Source organism: Siphateles boraxobius, unplaced genomic scaffold (assembly GCF_051911475.1).
Source record: "Siphateles boraxobius isolate OS27281-9 unplaced genomic scaffold, OSU_SipBor_1 8, whole genome shotgun sequence".
Classification (NCBI taxonomy): Eukaryota; Metazoa; Chordata; class Actinopteri; order Cypriniformes; family Leuciscidae; genus Siphateles; species Siphateles boraxobius.
In genome coordinates this window covers 18,962,872-18,985,289 of record NW_027509208.1, presented here as the reverse complement: position 1 = coordinate 18,985,289, position 22,418 = coordinate 18,962,872, and the positions used below count along the sequence as shown (strand labels likewise).

Sequence of the window (22,418 nt, the reverse complement as noted above, 5' to 3'; positions counted from 1 at the left end):
TATGGGTGGTATTCACATATCACTATTCAGCACATCATGTGACCTACCGGCGTCTGTTGCGTCGCTGTACTTCCATTCATAAATCCCCTCCCGTGGCCTCTTGGGAAAAGTAAAGTGTCCATCAACTGCACACTTCATAATCCTGCCGGAAGTAGTAGGTCATCCGGGGACTTTCTACCTGTTGTTTTTCAAATACTACATTCGGACATACTGCTCTTTTGGCGGACTGTTTTTGCATACTACATATATAGTAGGGAGTATTTGATTTCGGACGCAACTACCATTTTCATAAAGGTCTATGCGACACATCACATTCTTACTCGAAATTCCAAGTTCAGATGACTATTTTTGTGTACTGCTCTGTCCTCTGAGCAGCAGCACTGTAAAATTCCATTTGATGTCAGTCAGGGAGACCTCAAAATTCCCAGAGGGCGATGGGTGCTATTGGTTGGGACAGACATCAAAACAACTGCATTGAGGAAGAGGAGGGGCGTAAAAACGCCAACACTGATGGCACCAGAGTAAAAAACTTTAGAATTGCAACCATTGATAATGATGTTGTAAATTAGGTCACTTCTCTTTTGCTGTAATGTGACTTCCTCAAATTTTCACACCTGCTTCCTAATCATTAGTCCCACACCAGGAAACTGTTAATGACAAGCTATTCTTGAATGAAGGTGAAAATAATGATTATTTAGTTTCATATGCACACAGTTGAAACTCTGTAGCCAATGTCACTCTGTAGAACAAACCGAAGCACCTTTTATCCACAGAGAGAGAAACATCACTCCGTTCCCTTCAAAGCTTTGAAGTTTAGCCACTCCACTGGAACAGAGAGGGAGTGAATAGATTTTAGATCAAAATGAAGGGAAAATATGCAGCCCACAGGACAACCACCTCACTGGAATGATGAACTGACTTTATTGTTTTAATAGCTACTGAACATGACTTTACATCAGTTATTTTACACTAATGGTTGTCGCCTAGCTAGCAGGGAACGTTCTTTGGCTAACGTTCTGTCAAGGTTCTCTCAATGTTATGAACTGTGACATTATTAGAATGTTCTTTCAAAGTTATCCGGTCTTTAATAATGTTCTCAAAGTGTAGCACAAAAACGTATTATTTATTAAAAATTATATATATATATATATATATATATATATATATATATATATATATATATATATATATATATATATATTTAAATTATTTATGCATCATTTATTGGACTTTTTTCTGAAACATTTTAGTTGGATGCTTCGTCTGTTTGTTAAATGTTGCTACTTGGTTTCAAACATTCACATTCAAAGTAATAATCCTCTAATGTTTGAAATATGTCCTTAATGTTCGCATAGACCAAAAAAGGGTTAAAACTGGTTGTTTGAACATTCAAATAACATTCAGACATAACTTTTTCATAACTTAATGGGAATATTAGCAAAACGTTCTTAGAATATTTTTGTAAGCAATATAATTTGATTCAAAATTTCATTAAAAAATGCAATTTATACAAACAATGACTTGAATACAATCTTCAATGATGAACATGTTTTTAATTTATGAATTCAAAAATATTTTTATATTTTTTGAGTGCATAAGGTCAAAAATGTAATGGTGGTGCAACTGCCTTATTATCACTATGAAGATAAAAGCTTTGTTAAATGACAAAATTCTGGTTTGATCTTTTTATGACCTCAGAAAATATGTTTAAAAACGTATTTAAAAAATCCTTCTTTTTTTTGTGAAAATAATGGTTAAGACATGTTCACTCACATGTATTCAGGGTGTAAGTTTTTACTTGATAGTTCACATGTTATTAAATTAAACCTTTTTTGAAAATGGTATAAATGTTTTTTTTAAACCCAAATGAAACCAACATGGGCAAAGAGTACATTTCTTGTCATGTATTTTTACACTACTGTTGATATGCTTAAGATAGCATGCTTTGATATAATAGATAGGCTTAATTTCGGACATTCAAAATGAATTGACATGCATGTGGGTCGAGGCTGAAGTGGACGACCATGTTGCCTGATTAGACTTTCCAAAAAGTTTGATGCCTTATTTATCTTGTAACCCAGAGAAACAGATTTGGATTTTTAGGTCACTTATTTTGAAATAAATATCACGTTTCTCAAACAACCAAAAGCTGTGGTTTTGGTAAACAGTTCAATAAAAGCATGAATAATGGATGGGTGAATGAAGTGAAACAGCATGAAGCTAAAGATGACAATTACGTCTGTCAATTCATAAAAATATTGTATGCTGATTTATGAATCAAATAAAATCAAAAATAATGATTTCTTCAGAAATCATTCTATGATTTGCTGCTCAAGAAAAATGTCTTATCAATGCTGTAGTTTTTTTTTTTTTGGGGGGGGGGGTTCTTTGATGAATAGAAAGTGTGTGTGTGTGTGTGTGTGTGTGTGTGTGTGTGTGTGTGTGTGTGTGTGTGTGTGTGTGTGTGTGTGTGTGTGTGTGTGTGTGTGTGTGTGTGTGTGTGTGTGTGTGTGTGTGTTGAATAAACATTATATAAATGACTCATAAACACAGAATATATGAAGTTTTTTATGCCATGGTTTTTTTACTGACCAGTGCATTTATAGCAAAGCTTCTAAGAAACGGTCCTACAGGCAAGAGAAATCTGTTTCCCATTACAGTGAAAGGCTGACCTTCCTTCTTCTGTCTGAAGATAGATCAAATGTGTGCTGTGTTTAGAGGCCTGGACAAGACCGAATAGGGCCATTAGTCCCTGCTTTTCTTCTCTTGCTGCGGTCTGTTTTTCAGCGGGACACTCTGTCATTAAGCCTCCAAGGTCAAGACACAAACAGCACTGCACACATCACAATCTCAAAGGCTTAAAGGTCACCATGAAATCAAATGGATAATTTTTTTTTTCTCATTGAAAACTGCAGTATTTATTTTAAATGATTTATCTGTGCACATCATTTTTTTTAAATTCATGTTCCCTTGTAACCTTTAATCAAAACAACTTCCCCTCTCTCCTGCAGCTCATCTTTTCTCTGATGATGTGTTTACTGGCACAAGGGCGGGGCAGCCTGTCCCTCACATGACATCACAGCAATAGTAAACCACAACCATCTAATTAATTGCTGATAGACAAAATCAAGTCCAACCCATTATTTTTACTTGTTCAAGAAGCTGTTTCACATAAATAATTTTAAAAGATAATTGCAACTTTTTATCTCACAATTGTGACCCTGGATCACAAAACCAGTGTTATGTAGCACGGGTATATTTGTGGGAATAGCCAACAATACATTGTATGGGTCAAAATTATCAATTTTTCTTTTATGCCAAAAATCATTAGGATATTAAGTAAAGATCATGTTCCATGAAGATATTTTGTAAATTTCCTACCGTAAATGTATAAAACATTTATGTTTGTGAGTGACTGCATCACAATCGCGAACATAAATGGACAACTTTGAATGCGATTTTCTCAATGTTACGATTTTTATGCACCCTCAGATTCCAAATTTTCAAATAGTTGTATCTCGACCAAATATTGTCGAATATTAACAAACCATACATAAACGGAAAGCTTATTTATTCAGCTTTCATGTGATGTATAAATCTCAATTTCAAAAAAATGACCCATAAGACTGGTTTTGTCATCCAGGGTCACAATTGTGAAGTTACATCTCGCAATTCTTTATTTCTCAGAATTGCAAGATATAAACTCGCAATTCAGATTTTTTTTTGTCTTCGCAATTGCAACTTTATTTATCGCAACTCTGACTTTATAACACGCAATTTGGAGTTTATATTTTGCAGTTCTGACATCTTTCCTCAGAATTGTCAGTTATAAACTCACAATTCGGAGTTTTTTCCGCAATTGCCACTTTATATCACGCAATTCGGACTTTATTTCTCGCAACTCTGACTTTATAACACGCAATTGCGAGTTTATATCTTATAATTCTTACATCTTTTCTCAGAATTGTCAGATATGAGCTTGCAATTCTGACTTTTTTTCGCAATTGCGACTTTATATCACGCAATTCTGACATATGTCTCAGAATTGTCAGATATAAACTCACAATTGCAAGTTATAGCCTAATGTCCAATTCTAAGGGAAACAATTTTGACTTTTTTTCTCAGAATTGTGAGTTTATATCTCACAATTCTGACTTTATAACACGCAATTGCAACTTTATATCATGAAATTCTGACTTCATATCTCCAAATTGCTGGTATATAGTCAGAAATACGATATAAACTACGATATTTTATTCATCGGAAAAAAGTCAGAAATTTATTTCTCGCTATTGTGAGTTTATATCTCACAACTCTGACTTTATAACACACAATTGCAACTTTATATCACACAATTCTTCACTTTATAACACACAATTGTGACTTTATATAACGCAATACTGACTTTATAACACACAATTGCGACTTTATATCACGCAATTCTGTAATGAAAGAGATAAAAAGTCGCTATTACCTTTTTTATTTTCATTCTATAGCGCTCCATATATACATCACAATAGATTAGAGCAGTATTACAGTAACTGAACTGCTTGTTTACCCACAGCTACTCATATCTTTTGGAGCAGAAAATAGGACAGATAATAGAGGCACTGCTTGCCGATATTGTACTGAGCCTCAGTGTGAGAAAGCCTGTATTAGTAAATCCAAATGAAAGGAGGATGTGTTCACAAGAGAGATAGCAGCAGACATGAAGCTGTATCAGATGGTCTGCATATATGCAAAAATCAGGCCCCGCTGGAGATGAATTTTGATGCCTCTTTCATTAAGAATGCAGGCGATTCGCACAAGTCTCAATCTGTTTCCTCTTCATTAGTAAAACACAGACATGAGAACCAGTAGCATTTTGGGGGAACAGTTGATTGGATGGATAGAAAAACATGGATCTTTGTAAGGGAGTTGTTGTCAGGATAAAAGATTAAAGGACTGACACTGTTTCTTTTATATTACCATAATGAAATGAGTTGAATTATGATAATATGTGTAATCTCCCAACTGATTCCTCTAGGGTGTTGTGGGTGGTTGCTGGGGCTAACATATGAAATAATAGTCAGAAAAATCATTTTTTCTTATGGAACAGCCTTAATCCTTAAGACAAATTATCTGAAAAAGATTGTTTTTTCTCCCCCCATTGAAACATCAGGTTTTTATTGCTCGTATGGTGAGTATATACTTGAGGAGGGAAAAAAACACCTCAATTTTATTTAGAGACCCAACATATGGAATTTTTTGCAGATGATGATATTAATATGGACAAAAAGTCAAATTAAATTCTGATATCGAGTAATGTAAATCAATGAAATCTTGTTACAGTATTAGCAGACTACTAATCTATACCCCTAAATAATATCTTAGTAAGATAATATTAACATTCTTGGGTTTATGATCAAAGCTCTGTAATTTTATTGTGGGGGTAAAACATATATTGCAATGCAATACAATGATGATTGAGAGATGTACAAATAAATGTTCCTCATACGCCTATTTGATACTCACATTTTAACATGATTTTTCAAAAAAATTATGTATGGATAATCAAGTAAACATTAGTTGCTTCCGTCCAGTAAGTATTCATTTTAAAATATCACTAACAATATAAAAGTACTTATGTTTAATTAAAGCAATTTTTTTACCATCAGACAGAGAAGGCATGATTTTGTACAACAGGATTTTCAGCAAAGTTTTGATTATGTTAATAACTTTAGAAATTTGCATATCAAATATGATACACAGACTTTATAGGGTAATTAAAAATCAGTAATTATAAGACAACATTGGACCCCATTGACTTGCATTATGTAAATAAAACAAAACAAGCAAAAAACACGGGGACATTTCTCAAAATAACTTCTTGCAACAAAAAAAAAAAACACACAAAAAAAACATTGAGACATTTCTCAAAATATCTTGTTGCAAAAAAACAAAACAAAACAAAAAACATTGACATTTCTCAAAATAACTTCTTGCAAAAAAAACACAAAAAAAACATTGAGACATTTCTCAAAATAACTTCATGCAACAACAAAAATAACAAAACAAAAAACATTGATATTTCTCAAAATATCTTCTTGCAAAAACAAAACAACAACAAAAAAAAACATTGAGACATTTCTCAAAATATCTTGCAAAAAACAAAACAAAAACATTAAGACAACTCTCAAAATATCTTCTTGCAAAAATCAAAATAAAAAAACCTTGAGACATTTCTCAAAATTCTTACAAAAAAAACATTGAAACATATCTCAAAATATCTTCTTGCAAAAAAAACATGGAGAAATTTCTTAAAACATCCTCTTGCAAAAAACAAAACAAAACAAATAACAAAACAAAAAACAAAGCAAAAAAAACAAAAAAAAAACACAAACATCTTTCAATATATCTTCTTTTGTATTCCACTGAAGAAAGTAAATCAAACAGATTTGAAATGACAGAATAAATTAGATTTTGCATCCCAGATGTACAGTGCTGTCTTTGAACCTCACTGTATGTTTAGACACAAACATGTACTGTACACATATCCTTCACTGAAACAGGGGATTACCCCGTGAGGGGGCGAGCCCTCTGGCAACCACCCAGCGTTGCTCTGAGCAACATTGATTACACATTAACAAAGATTGGTTTGGAGAAACAGCTAACAAAGCCCTTCTACAATTAATTCTCATTGCGTGACAGGTCTAAAGGTAGCAAAGGCGTCCCAGTCAGTGTTTTCCTACAGCGAGTTAGCCTTATCCGTCAGGAATCATTTAGACAGGGCCGTCCCATGTCACTCTAGCAACACACCAGCACGCTCATGATGTCTTAGTGTGAATTACACAATAAACATCCTTAAAGGACGGGTATAGGCAATTTTCAGAGCGGTATAGGTAACATCAGCAGATGAAAGATCTGACAGACATAGGCCCTATTTTAATGATTTAAGCGCATGGTCTAAGCGCAAGTGCACATATAGGTCGTGTACGAATCCACTTTTGCTAGTTTAACAACAGGGAAAATGGTCGCATGGTCTTGTCCCTATTCTCTTAATGAGTAATGGGTGTTTTGGGCGTAACGTGCAATAAACCAATCAGAGTCTCATCTCATCTCCCATACCCTTTAATATTTGGCATGTTTGTGTGCTGCTGTTGTGTGTGCAATAAGCAGAGCGTACGCGCGTTGTGGACCCGTCTATAGGCGCATATTACTAATGCGCTCCTAACAAAAATATTGCGCCATTGACATTATCCAGGTTTCAGTTGGTCAATGGTGCAGTCTATTTCATTTGCCTCAAAATAGCAACGTGCCATTATGTGCCTGAACACACCTTGTTAGCACACACCCATGGGCGCAAATGCATAAACAACGCGCAGGACGTGAAAATGATAACTGCGTCGGGATAAACTAGCAAAAAACAAATGCGTCGGGCCTGTATAATAGGGCTCATAGAGACACAGCACAGACTTATACACATGCAAATTTTCTAAACAGACTACTTTTAAATCTTCTGGGAAGTCTCACTCTCTCTGACACCCAAGATCATTAACTGAACTTACTAAAAAAAAAAAAAAAGTCTGTCACTAATTGACTGGAGAACAGAGAAACAGGAACACAGTGTTCAAGTCACATGATGGTGCTCATCATTATCTCACAGCAGAGCATCTCAATCGGTCGTGATGTTGTGTGTGAGGACAGCCGTGGTCTGATGGTGTGAGAGGGAGTGAAAGAGCACTCTGGGGTTGGGAAGCAGGTTGTTAGTCCAGCACTTTTCCTCTGGGCCTATTCGAGCAGCCGGTCTTTCAGGCAGTCCAACATACCAACAGCTGGAGAGAACAGATGTTGCTTCTGGTGTAATGATCAGATTATTCACAGCTTTAGATGCCTGGTCCTTTTTACTGATCCAGTTTTTGGTTTAATTTTTTCGGTTTGAAGACTAATAAAGGAAACGAATGAATGAAAATGAGCTCTTTCAGTGCTGCTTAAGTTGTATATCTACATGCATTCACCTTCTTCTCATCTATCACAAAAGAAGAGGAACTATTTCTCCTATTTGATAGTGAGACGTATTAAGCAGTGCTATTTTAAAGGTGCAGTGTGTGATTTTTAGCGGCATCTAGTGGTGAGGTTACGAATTGCAACCAACAAAAGTTACAGTGGCCGACAGTAAAATATGCCATCGTCTGAGACAGCAGAGAGTAACCAGTTCAGCAATGAGGTTTCTTTACAAGGATAAATTAAGAAATGATGTTTACTTAACTATTCAGTAAAACTATATGTTATTGCGAATATTATTGTTACTTGTTCATCATTGTGTCAGTGTTTTATTCGCTGAACTAAGCTTGCTTCCTTGCACGAAGAGCAACATAGTAACGAAACGCGTTTGTCCGTTTAGGGCTACTGTAGAGACATGTCGGCGCATTTCAATGTAAGGGGACCCGTGGTGTATCTAGATAGAAACTACTCAAATATTTAATATTAAAATAGTTCACCTCTGAAAACTTATTTTTCAAGGTAGTGACGAAACATGACGACACTATGTCGACCTCCATAGAAGAGGGTGCCCGCGGTTATGGAGATATAAATGTATCATTCTTAGGTAATAAAGACATAACAGTTCATTATGTAAGGTCTTTATACACCACTGAAAACATAGTTATGGATCTTATATTGCATTTCTGTCAATAGATCCTCAGAAATATTACACAATGCACCTTTAATTTATTCATTACATGCTTTCTTAACACTGACTTTTTAACAATTAGCTAGCCTCACAAATGTCTAAAAAAACATATTGTCATGTACTGGGGAATGTCTAAAAAAACATTTAATTAGAGAACAATGGAGTGTCTTTTAAAATAACACGCTCAAGATAACTTGTTTTTACTGTATGAGTTGCAAATTATTTTCACCATTTGCAAAGGACTAATTGATCTCCATATGGACTGAATGCATTTTAAAAAGCTAAATAGTGTTTATAAAATATGATTGTTTATTCACCATGTCATTCCAAACCCGTATAATAAAACAATTTTGAAAGTTTAGAAAAAAAAAAAATATATATATATATATATTATTTTTTTACTAAACTTTCAAAATTGTTCTATTGTAGCGTTGCAAAGTTATCGGTTGACAACTTAAAAAAGTGAGGAAACCTGGGGCCTCATTTATAAAACTGTGCGTAGGATTTCTTACTAAAAGTGTATGTGCACCGAAAGCCAAAAATAGCGTAGGCTACGCAAAAAAATATTCAGACTTATAAAACAGTGTGTACGCCAGAACCTGCGCAACAGGTTTTTCCTCAAAAATTTTTTATTTCTCTTCCACGGAGGAAAGAAAGACATGGATATGTTGGATGGCATTGGGGTAAATTATTAGGAAATTTTCATTTTGAGGTGAACTAATCCTTTAAGAGATGAGTAGCCTACATACTATGTATTCAATTTACATATTAAAACTAGTGTATGAAATGGCAAATGTAAATTATATAATTGAATTATCATATCAACGTTGCACAAATGTAGTGGAAAATTTAAATTCAGAAATGCATTGTCATTTTGCATATTACATTTCAAATTGAATATTGCTACCCATATAATTTGCTTCAAGTGATAGGCTTGGTGAGTGAAATTATATTTGTATTATCTTTCTGTATATGTATAATTTTCTTTAGATTTCCAAAAAGACATTTAACTCAAGCTCACCATCGTTGTCCCCAAATTGCTCCATCTCCAAAAAGTTCGTACGCATAGGTCAGAGTTTGCGTGCAGGTGCGCAAACTTTCCTGTCAAGTTTGTTTTTACTAATCACAACTTGTGCATCAGAAGTGGCGTACGCCTCTTTCAGGCCCTGTTTTGTGCGTACACACATAACAGTTGCCTTAAAATTAAGTAAATAAACTTGACAATTCCACATAAGTTAATTTTTTCAATTAGGCATGAATTTTAATTTTAAGGAAACAGGTTCCCTCACTTTTTTAAGTTGTCAACTGATCAATTTTTACAGTATGGGTTGAGACTGTCAATTGCTTAGAAATTAAAAGTTGAGACTCATCCAAACTTACAAGACGATTAAAAGGTGATATTTTCCCTGTATTGATTTAACATGTAAACGTGCTAATTCAGTCTTCAGCTTGTCTTCATTTGGCAATGCCTCCAGCAGGTAAAGAATTCAATGTTTACATTAACACATAATAATGAGAAATTCTCAGGAAGTTCAGTAATTAGACATTTTATTCGCCCAACAACGCAACACACACTCCTAAAAACTGACCAAAAATGTATGGCTTGTCACATTCTAAAGTGCTTATTTGTTAGAGGCAGACATGCTTAAAACATAACAACACTTAAAAAAGACACGACAGCCAAAATGAGCGCAAGACTGTTTCAACTAAATATACACAGAATTAAACATTTGGTCCTTCTTGCAAGCCTTGAAGTACACACAGCAAAGAGCACAAGCATCTCCAGAAAACAATAAGAATGTAACAGTCCTCAAAAATTAGATTTAGTTGTCAATGATCCCTACCATAATCTGGCACTGTAGAAGTTCAGAAGTAAACACAGATTCAGTATTTGACTTTATGAACCTAGGAGGAAAAGTGAAACTATTCTTTTTATATTAAACTTAAAAAATGAAGTAGTCATATTGCATTGCCCTGTTTAAACATCACTTTTGGCTAAAAGTAAAAACCATTTCTATGAAATACAAATATACATTAATTTAAGTTATACAACTTTGACTTTGCATTGGATCTATCTTGGAATATGTATGGAAGCTAGTTTCCACCAGGAAATAAAATAGGTAATTGCGACGCAGTAAAAAAAGAAAGGTCCAAACTACGAGATAAAAATTGCAATAACCGTTTTTATTACGTGGTGGAAACAAGCTTCCATAAATATCACGCTAACCTCAGGCTTAAACGGACATGTGCAAATCAACGGTCAAATCATGCTTGAAATGAACCATCAACCATCATCAGAAAGAATAAAAATTAAAAAATAAAACTTTGAAGTGGACAAAGTCAACATGCTGTCTTGCACCATTAAAATGATAAACTGGAATCGAAGCATGCCATTCAAACGCCTGACAGAACGCATGCACTCCACAAGCTTAATTGGAAATATCAGAGCTGTTGTTGCGGTGTCCGTATTTGTGATGAATGAAGAGGAGCACCACGCCGAGGAAGAAGCAGATGGAGCCCACCGTTATGTAGGCGATGCCCAAGAAGGGGTTTTTCCCTCCCATCCAGGAGATGGTGCTGAGGATCATACGCTTCCGGCCCTCAAAGCTGCGGACGGGGTAGTCTGAGGGGGCGAGTGGTTGAGGAAACAATGTCAACTTAGAAGTTAGTAAAGACCCCCTGTGATGAAAATCAAATTTTGAATGTTGTTTATATGTCTATGTGGTGTTTTTAAATCAGTCAACCAACAACATTGCTATCAAAGACAGTCTCAAAAATGCAGTTTAAAACCGCCCACGTTTCCTAACGTCACAAACCTGTAACCAATCCGGTCAAAGGATTCTTCCAAATCATTTTCATGCATATTCATGGATCCGCGTATACTATATACATACCATGTATGCTTGCGCTAGTCAATTTACTGGTATTTGCGCCATTATTTACCGCCCCAAAAAAACACGTCTTTAACCACACTAATCTGCGCTGCTCTTGGTAGATGGTGTTGGTCATCATGGAAATGATCCGGCTGTGTCTGTTCTTTAATTGGAGAGTCGTGAGTAGATCAAGCGCTGAACTTTCCACTCCCATCCGGGCTTTTGTGGCATTGCGCTCAAGCTAATTTGCCCTGTTTAGTAAATCTGGCCTTGTGTGTGAGTGTTGTTAATATTTGCAGGTTAAATACTGGTTGTCACAATAAAATCATCCAGTGTGTGCAAATTTATCAATGCATTTTCTGTATATGCGATGTATGGTTTGTAAGTTGCATTTTAGAACTGAATTAATTTGTTTGAAGTTATTAATTTATTTCATTAATCAGTTTTCTTTTTTTTAACCTTTTTAATAAATAAGTTCAAACACATAAACCAGTTTGTGTTATCACTCACTATTGTTCATGGAATACCTGTGCATGCAATTTTTAAATGGTTCTTGCATTAAATATTTTAAAGGAGAACTTCGGCGCAAAATGAACCTGGGGTGTAATAACACATCGGTACCGAATCGACTGTTCTCTAGGATTTGTTTTCATGATAATCGAGTGTAAAGAGTTTTATCTCTAAAAACTGTTTAGCTTATAACGCTAGGATAGGGGCATATAATAAGTAAAAAGAGATCGCTAGTTAATACCACTAACAAGGCTCAAAATAGCCCCACACTAACACGGTAGCATAATGAGGGTCTCTACATACAAACCGAAGCATTGAGAACTTTGTAAGTGTACAGACAGTTTAATAATAATATACTTTATAAAGACAGTACCATCGCGTATACAGGCAGGAGCCATCTTTGGGAAACAGCCTCGAGCAGTCGAACCACTAACGCGTGCTAAGTGAGCTGAACTGTGAGATTCCAAGTCACAGTTCAGCTCGTAGCACGGCGTTCGTGGTTCGACTGGTCGAGACTGTTTTCCAAAGATGGCTCCGGGATGGTACTGTCTTTATAAAGTATATTATCATTAAACTGTCTGTACACTTACAAAGTTCTCAATGCTTCGGTTTGTATGTAGAGACCCTCATTTAGCTAGCGTGTTAGTGTGGGGCTATTTTGAGCCTTGTTAGTGGTATTAACTAGAGATTTCTTTTTAGTTTTTAGAGATAAAACTCTTTACACTCCATTTTCATTTAAACAAATCCCAGAAAACAGTAGACTCGGTACCGATGTTTTATTACACCCCAGGTTAATTTTGCGCCAGAGTTCTCCTTTAATAAGTAGTTAACAATAGCAGTTATGATTCCACATACGGCAAAAATTGTAAAAAAAAAAAAAAAAAAAAAAAAAAGTAGCGATTTCTGAGCAAATATACATTATCATTTAAAAGTTTGGGGTCAGGAAGATGTTTTTGGAAGAAGTCTCTTCTGCTCACCAAGGCTGCATTTATTTGATCAAAAACACAGTAAAACAGTAATGTTGTGAAATATTACAATGTACAGTAACTGTTTTCTATTTGAATATATTTTAAAATATAATTTATTCCTGTGATCAAAGCTGTATTTTCAGCAGCATTACTCCATTCTTCAGTGTCACATGATTCTTCAGAAATCATAATATTGAATCTATCTAACCCCAAACTTTTGAACGGTAGTGTATACTTACCAAAGTCAAAGACCGATAGTGAAAATGCTTAATTTTAATTGAAACTAATCATTTTAATTACAAATAATATGTTTAGCCTAGCATTTTGAATCAAAAGCTATCGGAGTATTGTTTGATATTGTTGATTGAGCAGAATCGGAAATATTTCTTGTTCATTTTACTGTACATACTCCTCACACAAACTGTTAACTATCGCTCTCTGCAGAGCTTCGCGTTTTAAAGTTAAGCAATGCAAGGATACTGTAGGTGACTTCCAGGGTGTAGTTTCCTCTGGGCAGTGTGGGTGTCGTGTTGTTCTTCTTCTGAATGATGCGGTAGAGCTTTCTGAAGGTGGGGAGGGCAGCCGTTCGCATCCATACAATGAAATCCTCATTTATGAAGCCGTTGTTTTCTGAGTCAGTGTCTAGCTCATAAACAGGCTTGCGCCAGTTGACCGGCTTCGCTGTGTCTGGAAGATGAGGTGAGTTTTAGTTTGAGAAATGGACAAAACAATGCCAATTCATCACAGTATACATGTAAGTCTATATAAAGAATTATACCTTTAAAAACAGTGGTAAGGATATTGCCAGCAGGATTTCTGAACTTCACATGTTTATCCGTCCACCATGCGATCCCTTTTTTGATCAGTGGAATTTGGTTTTTTGTTCCATTGGGATCAATGTAAAACAAGTCCAATGTGTCTGAAGCAAATAGTGAAAGAAAAAATCGATATTAAAACTCTTGAGGAAATAGTCTTGCACGATGGCAGGTATTCAGACCCAGGTCTTACCATTAAACATGCTGTTAGCAATGGCTCCACACGGGGCTATTGGCTTTTCATTAACGCGGTACGGCTCACATTCTTTGCTTGGATCCTGAAATGTAAAGATACGCTTTGAGCTTCATATATTTTTATTCAGGAAGCAGTAGACTTGTTGTAACAGGTGACAGCTGTTCCAATGTCACTCAGTTTAAAGTTCATTAAAAGAGACAAGGTCTTTGAAAGGTTGGTGATTGACAGGGCTATAATAGGTGTGGAGATGTTTTAAACCCATGATGCCAAACCCTGCTCTCATGCAGCACTTGGTGACAGTGTTGACATCTGTTAGCGCTGACGAAGTATACTATGCTGTCAAACACGTCAAACAGCTGAGCTCAAAATTAGGCGATTTATTTAGTTTCTATTTGCTTCGTCATTAAAACTAGGGCTGTCTATATATATATATATATATATATATATATATATATATATATATATATATATAAAGATTCTCTGTCTGTCTTTCAGGGCTATTTAAAGACTGATAGACACACACATAGATAGAGGTGTTGGCAGGCATATACAGAATGTAGACTAGTCAACCAAAATACATTTTACTGCCCCTGCATGTCTGTGACAGAAAGTACCCAGTCAAATGTGAAGCGGGCAGTTTGCACCATTGCTCAGTATAAGTAGATACAGATAGATAGATAGATAGATAGATAGATAGATAGATAGATAGATAGATAGATAGATAGATAGATAGATAGATAGATAGATAGATGTCGATAAATGCTGCCTCCACAGGAAGCATTTGGAAGTAGCAAGGCAACAGGGCAAGTCCAAATCCAGTGATCATGTCACATCCTTTCTACTGAGATCCCTTCATCTTATTGATTTTTGTAGGCAGCAGCATAGATGTATCCTTCTCTGCCTATTATATCCCACAATCCTGTGCGTTCAGTTCCATAAAGTGTCATCTGAAAGTTGTGTTTAGTGGTCAGTTTGAGTGTAAAAGTAAATTTTCGGGCTAACTTTTCCTCTTTTGATATCATTTCTAGTGAGAACTTAGCATCGTAGTAATTAAATATTTGCTATCACCAAAGCTCTACGCTGCCAGTCTGTCCGAAATCAGTTTCGTAAGATACCTTCATGCAGGCAGATTGATAGATAATCATACAGATGATAGATAATCAGACAGATAGATGTGCAATACCTTAAGTGAGTTAAGGTCTCCATTGAGTTGGCTGTCATCTCTGGACTTCACATATCGTCTATGGTTTTGGTAGAAATTTGAGAGGCCATAGTACATGAAGACGTTACTCTGAGGACAGAAAGTTAGAGTCGTGAACTGGCATTGCTGTGAAAGGTCATCAACTAACCCACCAGTAAAACATCATCTATATATAACATCTTCTGTCTGACTATGAATAACTAAACTGAGAACCGTTGGATTTAAAATGCAAGTCAGATGTTATCAGTCAGGAAAAACCAGGCCTTTCGTTTCCTCATAGTACAGCTAAAAGTGATTGATGAAACTACTAACAAAAAGTACTATCATATTTCTACATAATGAACAATACCATGTAACAATGAATATGATAATAATTTAATACCTATCAAAGTGTGAGACACCTCCAATTTATTAGCCGCAATAAGTAAATAGCTAAAAGAATAACAGTGTAGTAAACGGTTTAACTATTTGCACTACAAACCAAAGTTTTTATGATTTCTATAATAAATTAAATGGTAATAAATAACAGTTTGCAATATCAAGTAGCATAACAAACTGTTTTTATGCAGCTAAAAAACACTGGAAGCAGCTGACACCAGAAACCTTCTACACACAAGTTAAAAATAGCCAAGCTTGAATATGCAAAAGCTCAAATTATGTGAGACATGAGAGGTATAATATGGCAGAAAGCTTCAGAACACATGGAATATAGTGCACAAATCATCATCAGGGTGGGAAATTAGCACCCGCCACCAGCCAATGGCTGGTACTTTTTCAAAGTGGCGGGTGACTTTTCCTTGTATACCAGCCACAGTGGCGGGTGAATTGTAAAAGATATATTTATTGGTTACTATTTAAAACATTCCTTGTAACGGATTGGACATCTTTTGTCAAAGAATGCTGTTGCTAAGTAAAAATAATGCACTTTTGTCGAGTAACTAATTTGATTGGTTTTCAGCACTGAACGTACCGTGACACATAGGCTATAGCTGAGCTGAGGTACAGATGAAAGGAAAATTAAAAAAATGTGGCAACATATACCCGGTGTTAAGAGGCCCGCCGCGGAGTCAGCAGTATATGAATGTACAACCTGTTGAGGGCGAAGTAAATAAAAAGTGAAGGTACTTTTCGAACAAGTGGCGCATTGATGACGAAGGGAAAACGAGGGAATGGTTAGCCTACCTTCCCGTCGAACAGTTCATGCACTGTACTTACTGTCGAACCTATGTGTCGTCCGAAAATGCAAACAATTTGTTCTTTAGAGGAACAACTAACCTTAAAATAGAGTCAATAATGAATATGACCAATTCTATTCAGAAACGTCCATGCGATCGGCAAAAAGGGCAGGCCTTTTCGGGACTACGTTTGGATGTGCAAGTAAATTAATAACTTGAAGTTGTGTTTTGTGATGGCTAGATAGCTATCGTTTTTTTAGTTTAGCGATAGTTTTAGCAGCCGCGAGGATAGGAGCCGATACCGTGTCAGTTAAACTTTTCATCTCCAATCCTATCTGTATTTGTGAGAAGTGGTGCTGTCCTGAGTTGAAAGATAGCCTACTTTACGGCTTTATTATCGAGTTAACCCTCTGGGGTCGAAAAATGCGCTGGCGCGTTTTGCTGGATTTTTTTCAAATAGCAGCAAAATACATTTAAATACTCCATCATTTATGGTCATACAGACTTAACTAATATTAAAAAATAAACTGTAAAATAACCATGCATAAAATTCTCTCAAAAATACAAACATGTACATACATGTTGCTTACATATTATGGTAGCCCTGTTTGTGCTAATAGTGCTTTTTTTTTTTTTTTTAAAGGGCCTGCGCCCGTGAGCATCCACGGAGGAAAACATAAATTAGCTCCTGAGTGCAGCATAACTCATATTGTTAAATGGATAAAACGAATTACATATTTGTAATGGACGTCAATGTTATCAAAGACACAGTTCTCATTCATAAATTTGAATTCCAGAAAAAGTGGCTGGTAAAAAATACAAGTGGCTGGTAAAATTGGGCAAAAAAGTTAATTTCCCACCCTGATCATCATGTGTATGTTTGTCCTTAACACTTCGACATTAAATGCAAATGGCCACTAAAAAGTTTTCTTTTATGGAAAAAAACTGAGCATGGGCCCTTCTTCAACTATAATGCACGTTTATGTCCCAGCCAGGGTTTGGTTTAAGAGCTATTTTCAAATTGTCAGGTACTTTTTACACCTCTGGATTTTTCTGACTGTTGTTTCATATGTCAGGCTTTAAAGGGTTAAGTCACGTGGAGTTGGAGTAACATTGAGAGTGTTTATTTTGGCTAAACCATCCCTTGAAAAGGAATGCCGAATAATGGGCAGGTCATAAACACTCACTCACCTCGAAAGGCTGGTCGAGAGAGAAGGACAGGACACATTTGCATGGAGTCGTGCTGTTCCAGCTGAAGCTTTGAGAGCAGTTAAAACACGGGCTGGAAATGTCAGTTCCGGTATATTCAATCTGTAAACCAGAGAAACATGCTTAACACGCGATTACATAGACCTCATGACGTCCGAGTGAACAGTAGACGTTTATTAGCTGTGTGTTTGTTAGTAAAATTACACTAAACACACTGCAACAGGCTCAAACCTCGATCTCTCTGATGTTGTTGGACGTCACGAAGAGGCCGATTCCTATGGGAATGAAGATGAGGCCGATGACGAAGAATGCGGGCAACACGGTCCCCGCGGTCAAGATGGGCTGCCAGGCCGGCAAGCGCTGCTGTTTGAAGGCAGTGTTGTCGGGCTTTCTGGTCCGGATGGCGGTTCCGCCGAGCCCCGCGGATCCGGAGAGATGACCGTCTTCCTCTTTCGGGTTGTAGCTGGACGCCATAATAGCCGTAATTACCAGCTCACAGCTCCAGTATTTGTGTTAAAACACACGATTCCTCGATTATAGACACGTAATTATTATAAAAGTGTTTTATCTGTCCGCTGCAGTGGATTATTTTCACTGCGGCCTTCTCTCCAGGTTGAATGGGAAACTAAGTTGCTTAGTTTGTTTGAGGCGGGGCTACAGGAAGTGTCAGCTTGTGTGATTCGCGAATCATGTATATGATCCGGTAGATTTGATTCAGTTGAACTTATTTGCGAATCAGTTGATTTGAATCACTGAGCTGTAATTAGTGTCAGAGGGTGTTTCTCAAAACCAAGAATGCAAAGAACGGACTTGTGTTCTTGGGGAGAACGCTCTTGTTAGTTGTTCTTGGAAGAATGAACTTGCAAGGTGACGAGCACACAGAACGCTGCTGACAGTTTGAGACGATGTGTTCTTGCGGGTATCGCGCAATACCCTCATACAGAACTCAAACATTTACGACTCGCCATACATTTTCGTAAAAATGCCAATATCTGAAATCTTCACAGTTGATTTCTCGCATCCAATGTTCTCAGAAGTGAATTGAGTGATGAAATAGCATACGAAATTGTATATTTTAGGCATCAAACGAAATATGCTACAACTCTGCCTCTTTTCGTCAACAATAAAACGAAATATTTTAGAAAACACCACTGCCTCTTTTCATAAAAAAAAAAAAAAAAACTTAAACATATTAGCCTAAATGGCCACACAATTGTGGTTCAGGCAACGTGTACATTAATTATCTTCACTGCATATTTATAACAACATGAAATATTAAAACACAACCCTGCTTCTTTTTTTATTTTATTTTAAAAATATGAAACATTCTTGATTTGTATTGCCATTTGTCAAAGAGAGACAGGGTTGTGTCATTTTGATTTTACATATAGTGAAGAGAATGTTAAAATAAATATAAAAATATATATCTATTTTAAAGTATATAAAATAAAAAAACAACCCTGTCTCTTTTTGTTAAATGTAATTTTTACTGATCAATAATATCCAGTATAAAGGTATAAGAAGCTAACTTACAATGAGAAATTAAGCAAACAATTAGGCTACAAAGTTAAATAGCCTAAATATATAAAGTTATGAAACTTCACTTTGCCCTCAGCCAAAACGATTTGCCATGGAACAAATATAGATTAATGAGTGTGAGACCAAAGATCGACACGACGAATATCCGTCATGTTTAGAGACACCAGAGCCAGCGGCACACGTCAGACGCACTAGCCGAGGCAAAGCTGTTCCAGTCGGGGTTGATGGGCGTTGAACACCCGGTGATCACCTGGATCTCACAACTCCGAAAGCGTCAGATACATTTTTCAAATAGGCGCTATCTTTATAAATAAACCACAGATTTGAGCTTTAAACAACTACATTCTCGCCTGAAACACTCTTAAAATTACATTTCGTGACACAATAACAGTAGTATTTTGATATTACGCGGGTTTTCTCCTCTGCTATTGACGCTTGCTGGTTGGTGCGAGATGCATTCTGGGATACCTGGCTGTCTCAAGTCTGCACAAGTCACCTCTCGATGCATCCTCGGTAAACGGGGCGGATCAAGAACACATCCGGGGATTTGAACTGGACTTGGCTAGATGTGAACTTTGAATTGGGACAGTACTTGGGCAGCGACTGATGACGTTTCACAAGTCCACAAGAACACAAGTACAGACAAGAACGCATATTGAGAAACGGCCAGAGTTTTGTTATGCTTTCTGTACACCTAAAGAATTTGAAAAGATTTAGAAAAGACTTTATAAGATTATCAGCTCACATCTAAAGACTTTGGTTCACAGTTTTTAGTCTCAGACTAAAGACTTGCGATAATATCAAACATGTTTGATATGAAAGACTGGCATAAATCGGGTCGCCGACTGCAGATTATCACCTCACATTTAACGATCGAGACGACGGGAGCGCGCCGAGACTCCAGTAAGATTCCTAAAGACTGCCGGTCTTTAGTCTGGGACTGTGAAAATCTTTTGGTGTAGGCCTACACCCGGCATTAGTTGGAATTAAACAGTTTTTACAGTCCTGATGAGCGTGATGATTCAAAGGAATTGGTGAATCAGTTTTTTTAAAATGGTTTACTGAACCGAACCAATTTGTTCAAATGAATCAGACATCTGTCAGGCGTTATACCACATGACACAGAAACGTTAGAAGCGCATTAAAAAGAAATATTATTAGAATTGTATATATATATATATATATATATATACTTTTATTACGAACCAATTGTTACATATCTGCCTTTATTATTATTGTTTTGTTTAAAAAAAGATGGTCAAAACACTGTTTTAGAAAATCGAAATATATTTAGAACTAAGAAATGCAGCGGGCTCTGTACAAATGTAAAGCAAATATTCCGATTTTTTTAAAGTGTTGACTAATGGTCGATATGGCATTATTCTGTGGCGTAATAAATCTCTTTTCACCTTCATGCAATGTTCACAACCACCTGTGTTTCTTTCTTTCTCTCTTAAATACACATTTTATTAAATGTATAATATGTTTTATAATTTTATATCAGAAATTCTGCACATCATTTTCACGCAAGCATTTAGATAGGCTATTCCTCTCTAAATCCCCCTATTGTGTAACAGTTATGTGTGGAATTTCTATAAATTATATAAATATGCAAATATGATCATCTTATAACAAGGCCACATAGATTAGATAAGCAAACAATCAGTTCTAATAATCAATGTGTTGGATGCAGGAGAAATTGGCAGCAATAAAGATCGACTTTGACAAGAGCCAAATTGTTATGGCAAGGCGACTGAGTCAGAGTATCTCTGAAACGGCTAGGCTTGTGTGTTGATTCCAGTCAGCAGTATTGAGAATTTACCAACAGTGGTCCAAGGAGGGACAAACAACAAACCGGCAACAGGGTGTTGGGTGCCCAAGGCTCATTGATGCATGAGGGCAATGAATGCTATCCCGTCTGGTCCGAGCAAACAGAAGGTCAACTGTGGAACAAGTCACATACAATTTTAATGATGGTTAATGGGAGGAATGTGTCACTCCACACAGTGATTCACACTCTGCTGCATATGGGGCTGCGTAGTTGCAGACCAATCAGAGTGCCTATGTTGACCCCTGTTCGGCACCTATAATAGGCACATGAGCTTCAGAATTGAATGTGTCTGAAGTCCAGCCATCCATTCACGTGGATGTAAATTTGACTCGTGCCACCTACCTAAACATTGTTGCAGACCAGGTACAACCCTTCATGAAAGTGATGTTCCCTGGTGGAAGTGGCCTGTTTCAGCAGGATAATATACTCCGACACACTGTTCACATTGTTTAGGAATGGTTTGGGGAATATGATGTAGAGCTCAAGGTGTTGACCAAGCCTCCAAATTCCCCAGATCTCAATCCAATTGAGAATCTGTGGGATTCAGTTTGATCCATGGCTCCACCTCACAACCCACAAGACTTGAGGATCTGCTACTAATGTCTTGGTGACAGATACACTACAGGACACCTTCAGTGGTTTTGTAGAGTCCATGCCTCTGCGGGTCGGCGCTGTTTTAGAAGCACGCAGAGGACCAACAGCATATTAGGCAGGTGGTCAAAATATTTTGGCTCATTGGGGTAGGCTATATATTCAAATATTATATATAATACTAAAATATACATTTTTAAATAAAATTAACTATTTGTCATTTTCTGTGGGCTATGTGGTTCAATTCACAGTCAGCATTTAGAAGGTGCACCATTTGAACCACAAGATGGAGCAGGAGACCAAAGCAACGACTTTAAAGCAGGAACAGGTTCTCTCAATAACAGGAGTGGGGACTAAACTTGCAGTATTTTTATCAAAGCTGTTTTTATGCCAAACTTTTTTTCCATTCAAAGTTCCAAGTTCCTTATCATGCAGGTTCAGATCTCCAGACTTGCGCGCCTTAAAAATCCCTCTATTTTTCAAGGTCTTACATGCTCTTTTATAGTTTGTCAGCCTATCATTTCTGCTCACAACTCTGATTCTTTTTATCCAATAACTTCTTCTTCTCTGACTTTGTGATTTCTTTATCTTTGTCCTCCACTCTCTTTTCACAACTTGCTTTTGCTTACTTCATCCCTAAGGTCCCTTTTTTCTTCTGAACTTCACTTTTGTTGTTCTTTGATTGCTCAGTCCAAAAAGTTGGCCAACTTTTATACACTGTCAGCTCTGCCCATTCCTGAACTGCCGTACTAGCAGTCAGCTCCTCACATTACTGAGCAAACTTGGCTGGGATTTATCTAGTGTGCTCCCCTCCAACCTTTTGGGTCATTTAGCTGTCT

At 36.6% G+C, this 22,418-nt stretch overlaps 1 protein-coding gene across 1 annotated transcript; it reads right to left on the bottom strand.

The window, feature by feature from the left end:
- Nucleotides 1–10,202: 10,202 nt before the first annotated feature.
- tmem30ab (transmembrane protein 30Ab) lies at nt 10,203–18,315 on the bottom strand. Its single transcript, XM_077220951.1, has 7 exons — nt 17,850–18,315; nt 17,601–17,720; nt 15,217–15,324; nt 14,031–14,115; nt 13,801–13,941; nt 13,503–13,709; nt 10,203–11,294 (listed from the first exon to the last, which is right to left on the bottom strand). The coding sequence occupies exons 1-7, from the start codon at nt 18,090–18,092 to the stop codon at nt 11,101–11,103; spliced, it is 1,098 nt and encodes a 365-aa protein (XP_077077066.1). The 5' UTR covers nt 18,093–18,315; the 3' UTR covers nt 10,203–11,100.
- Nucleotides 18,316–22,418: the final 4,103 nt, after the last annotated feature.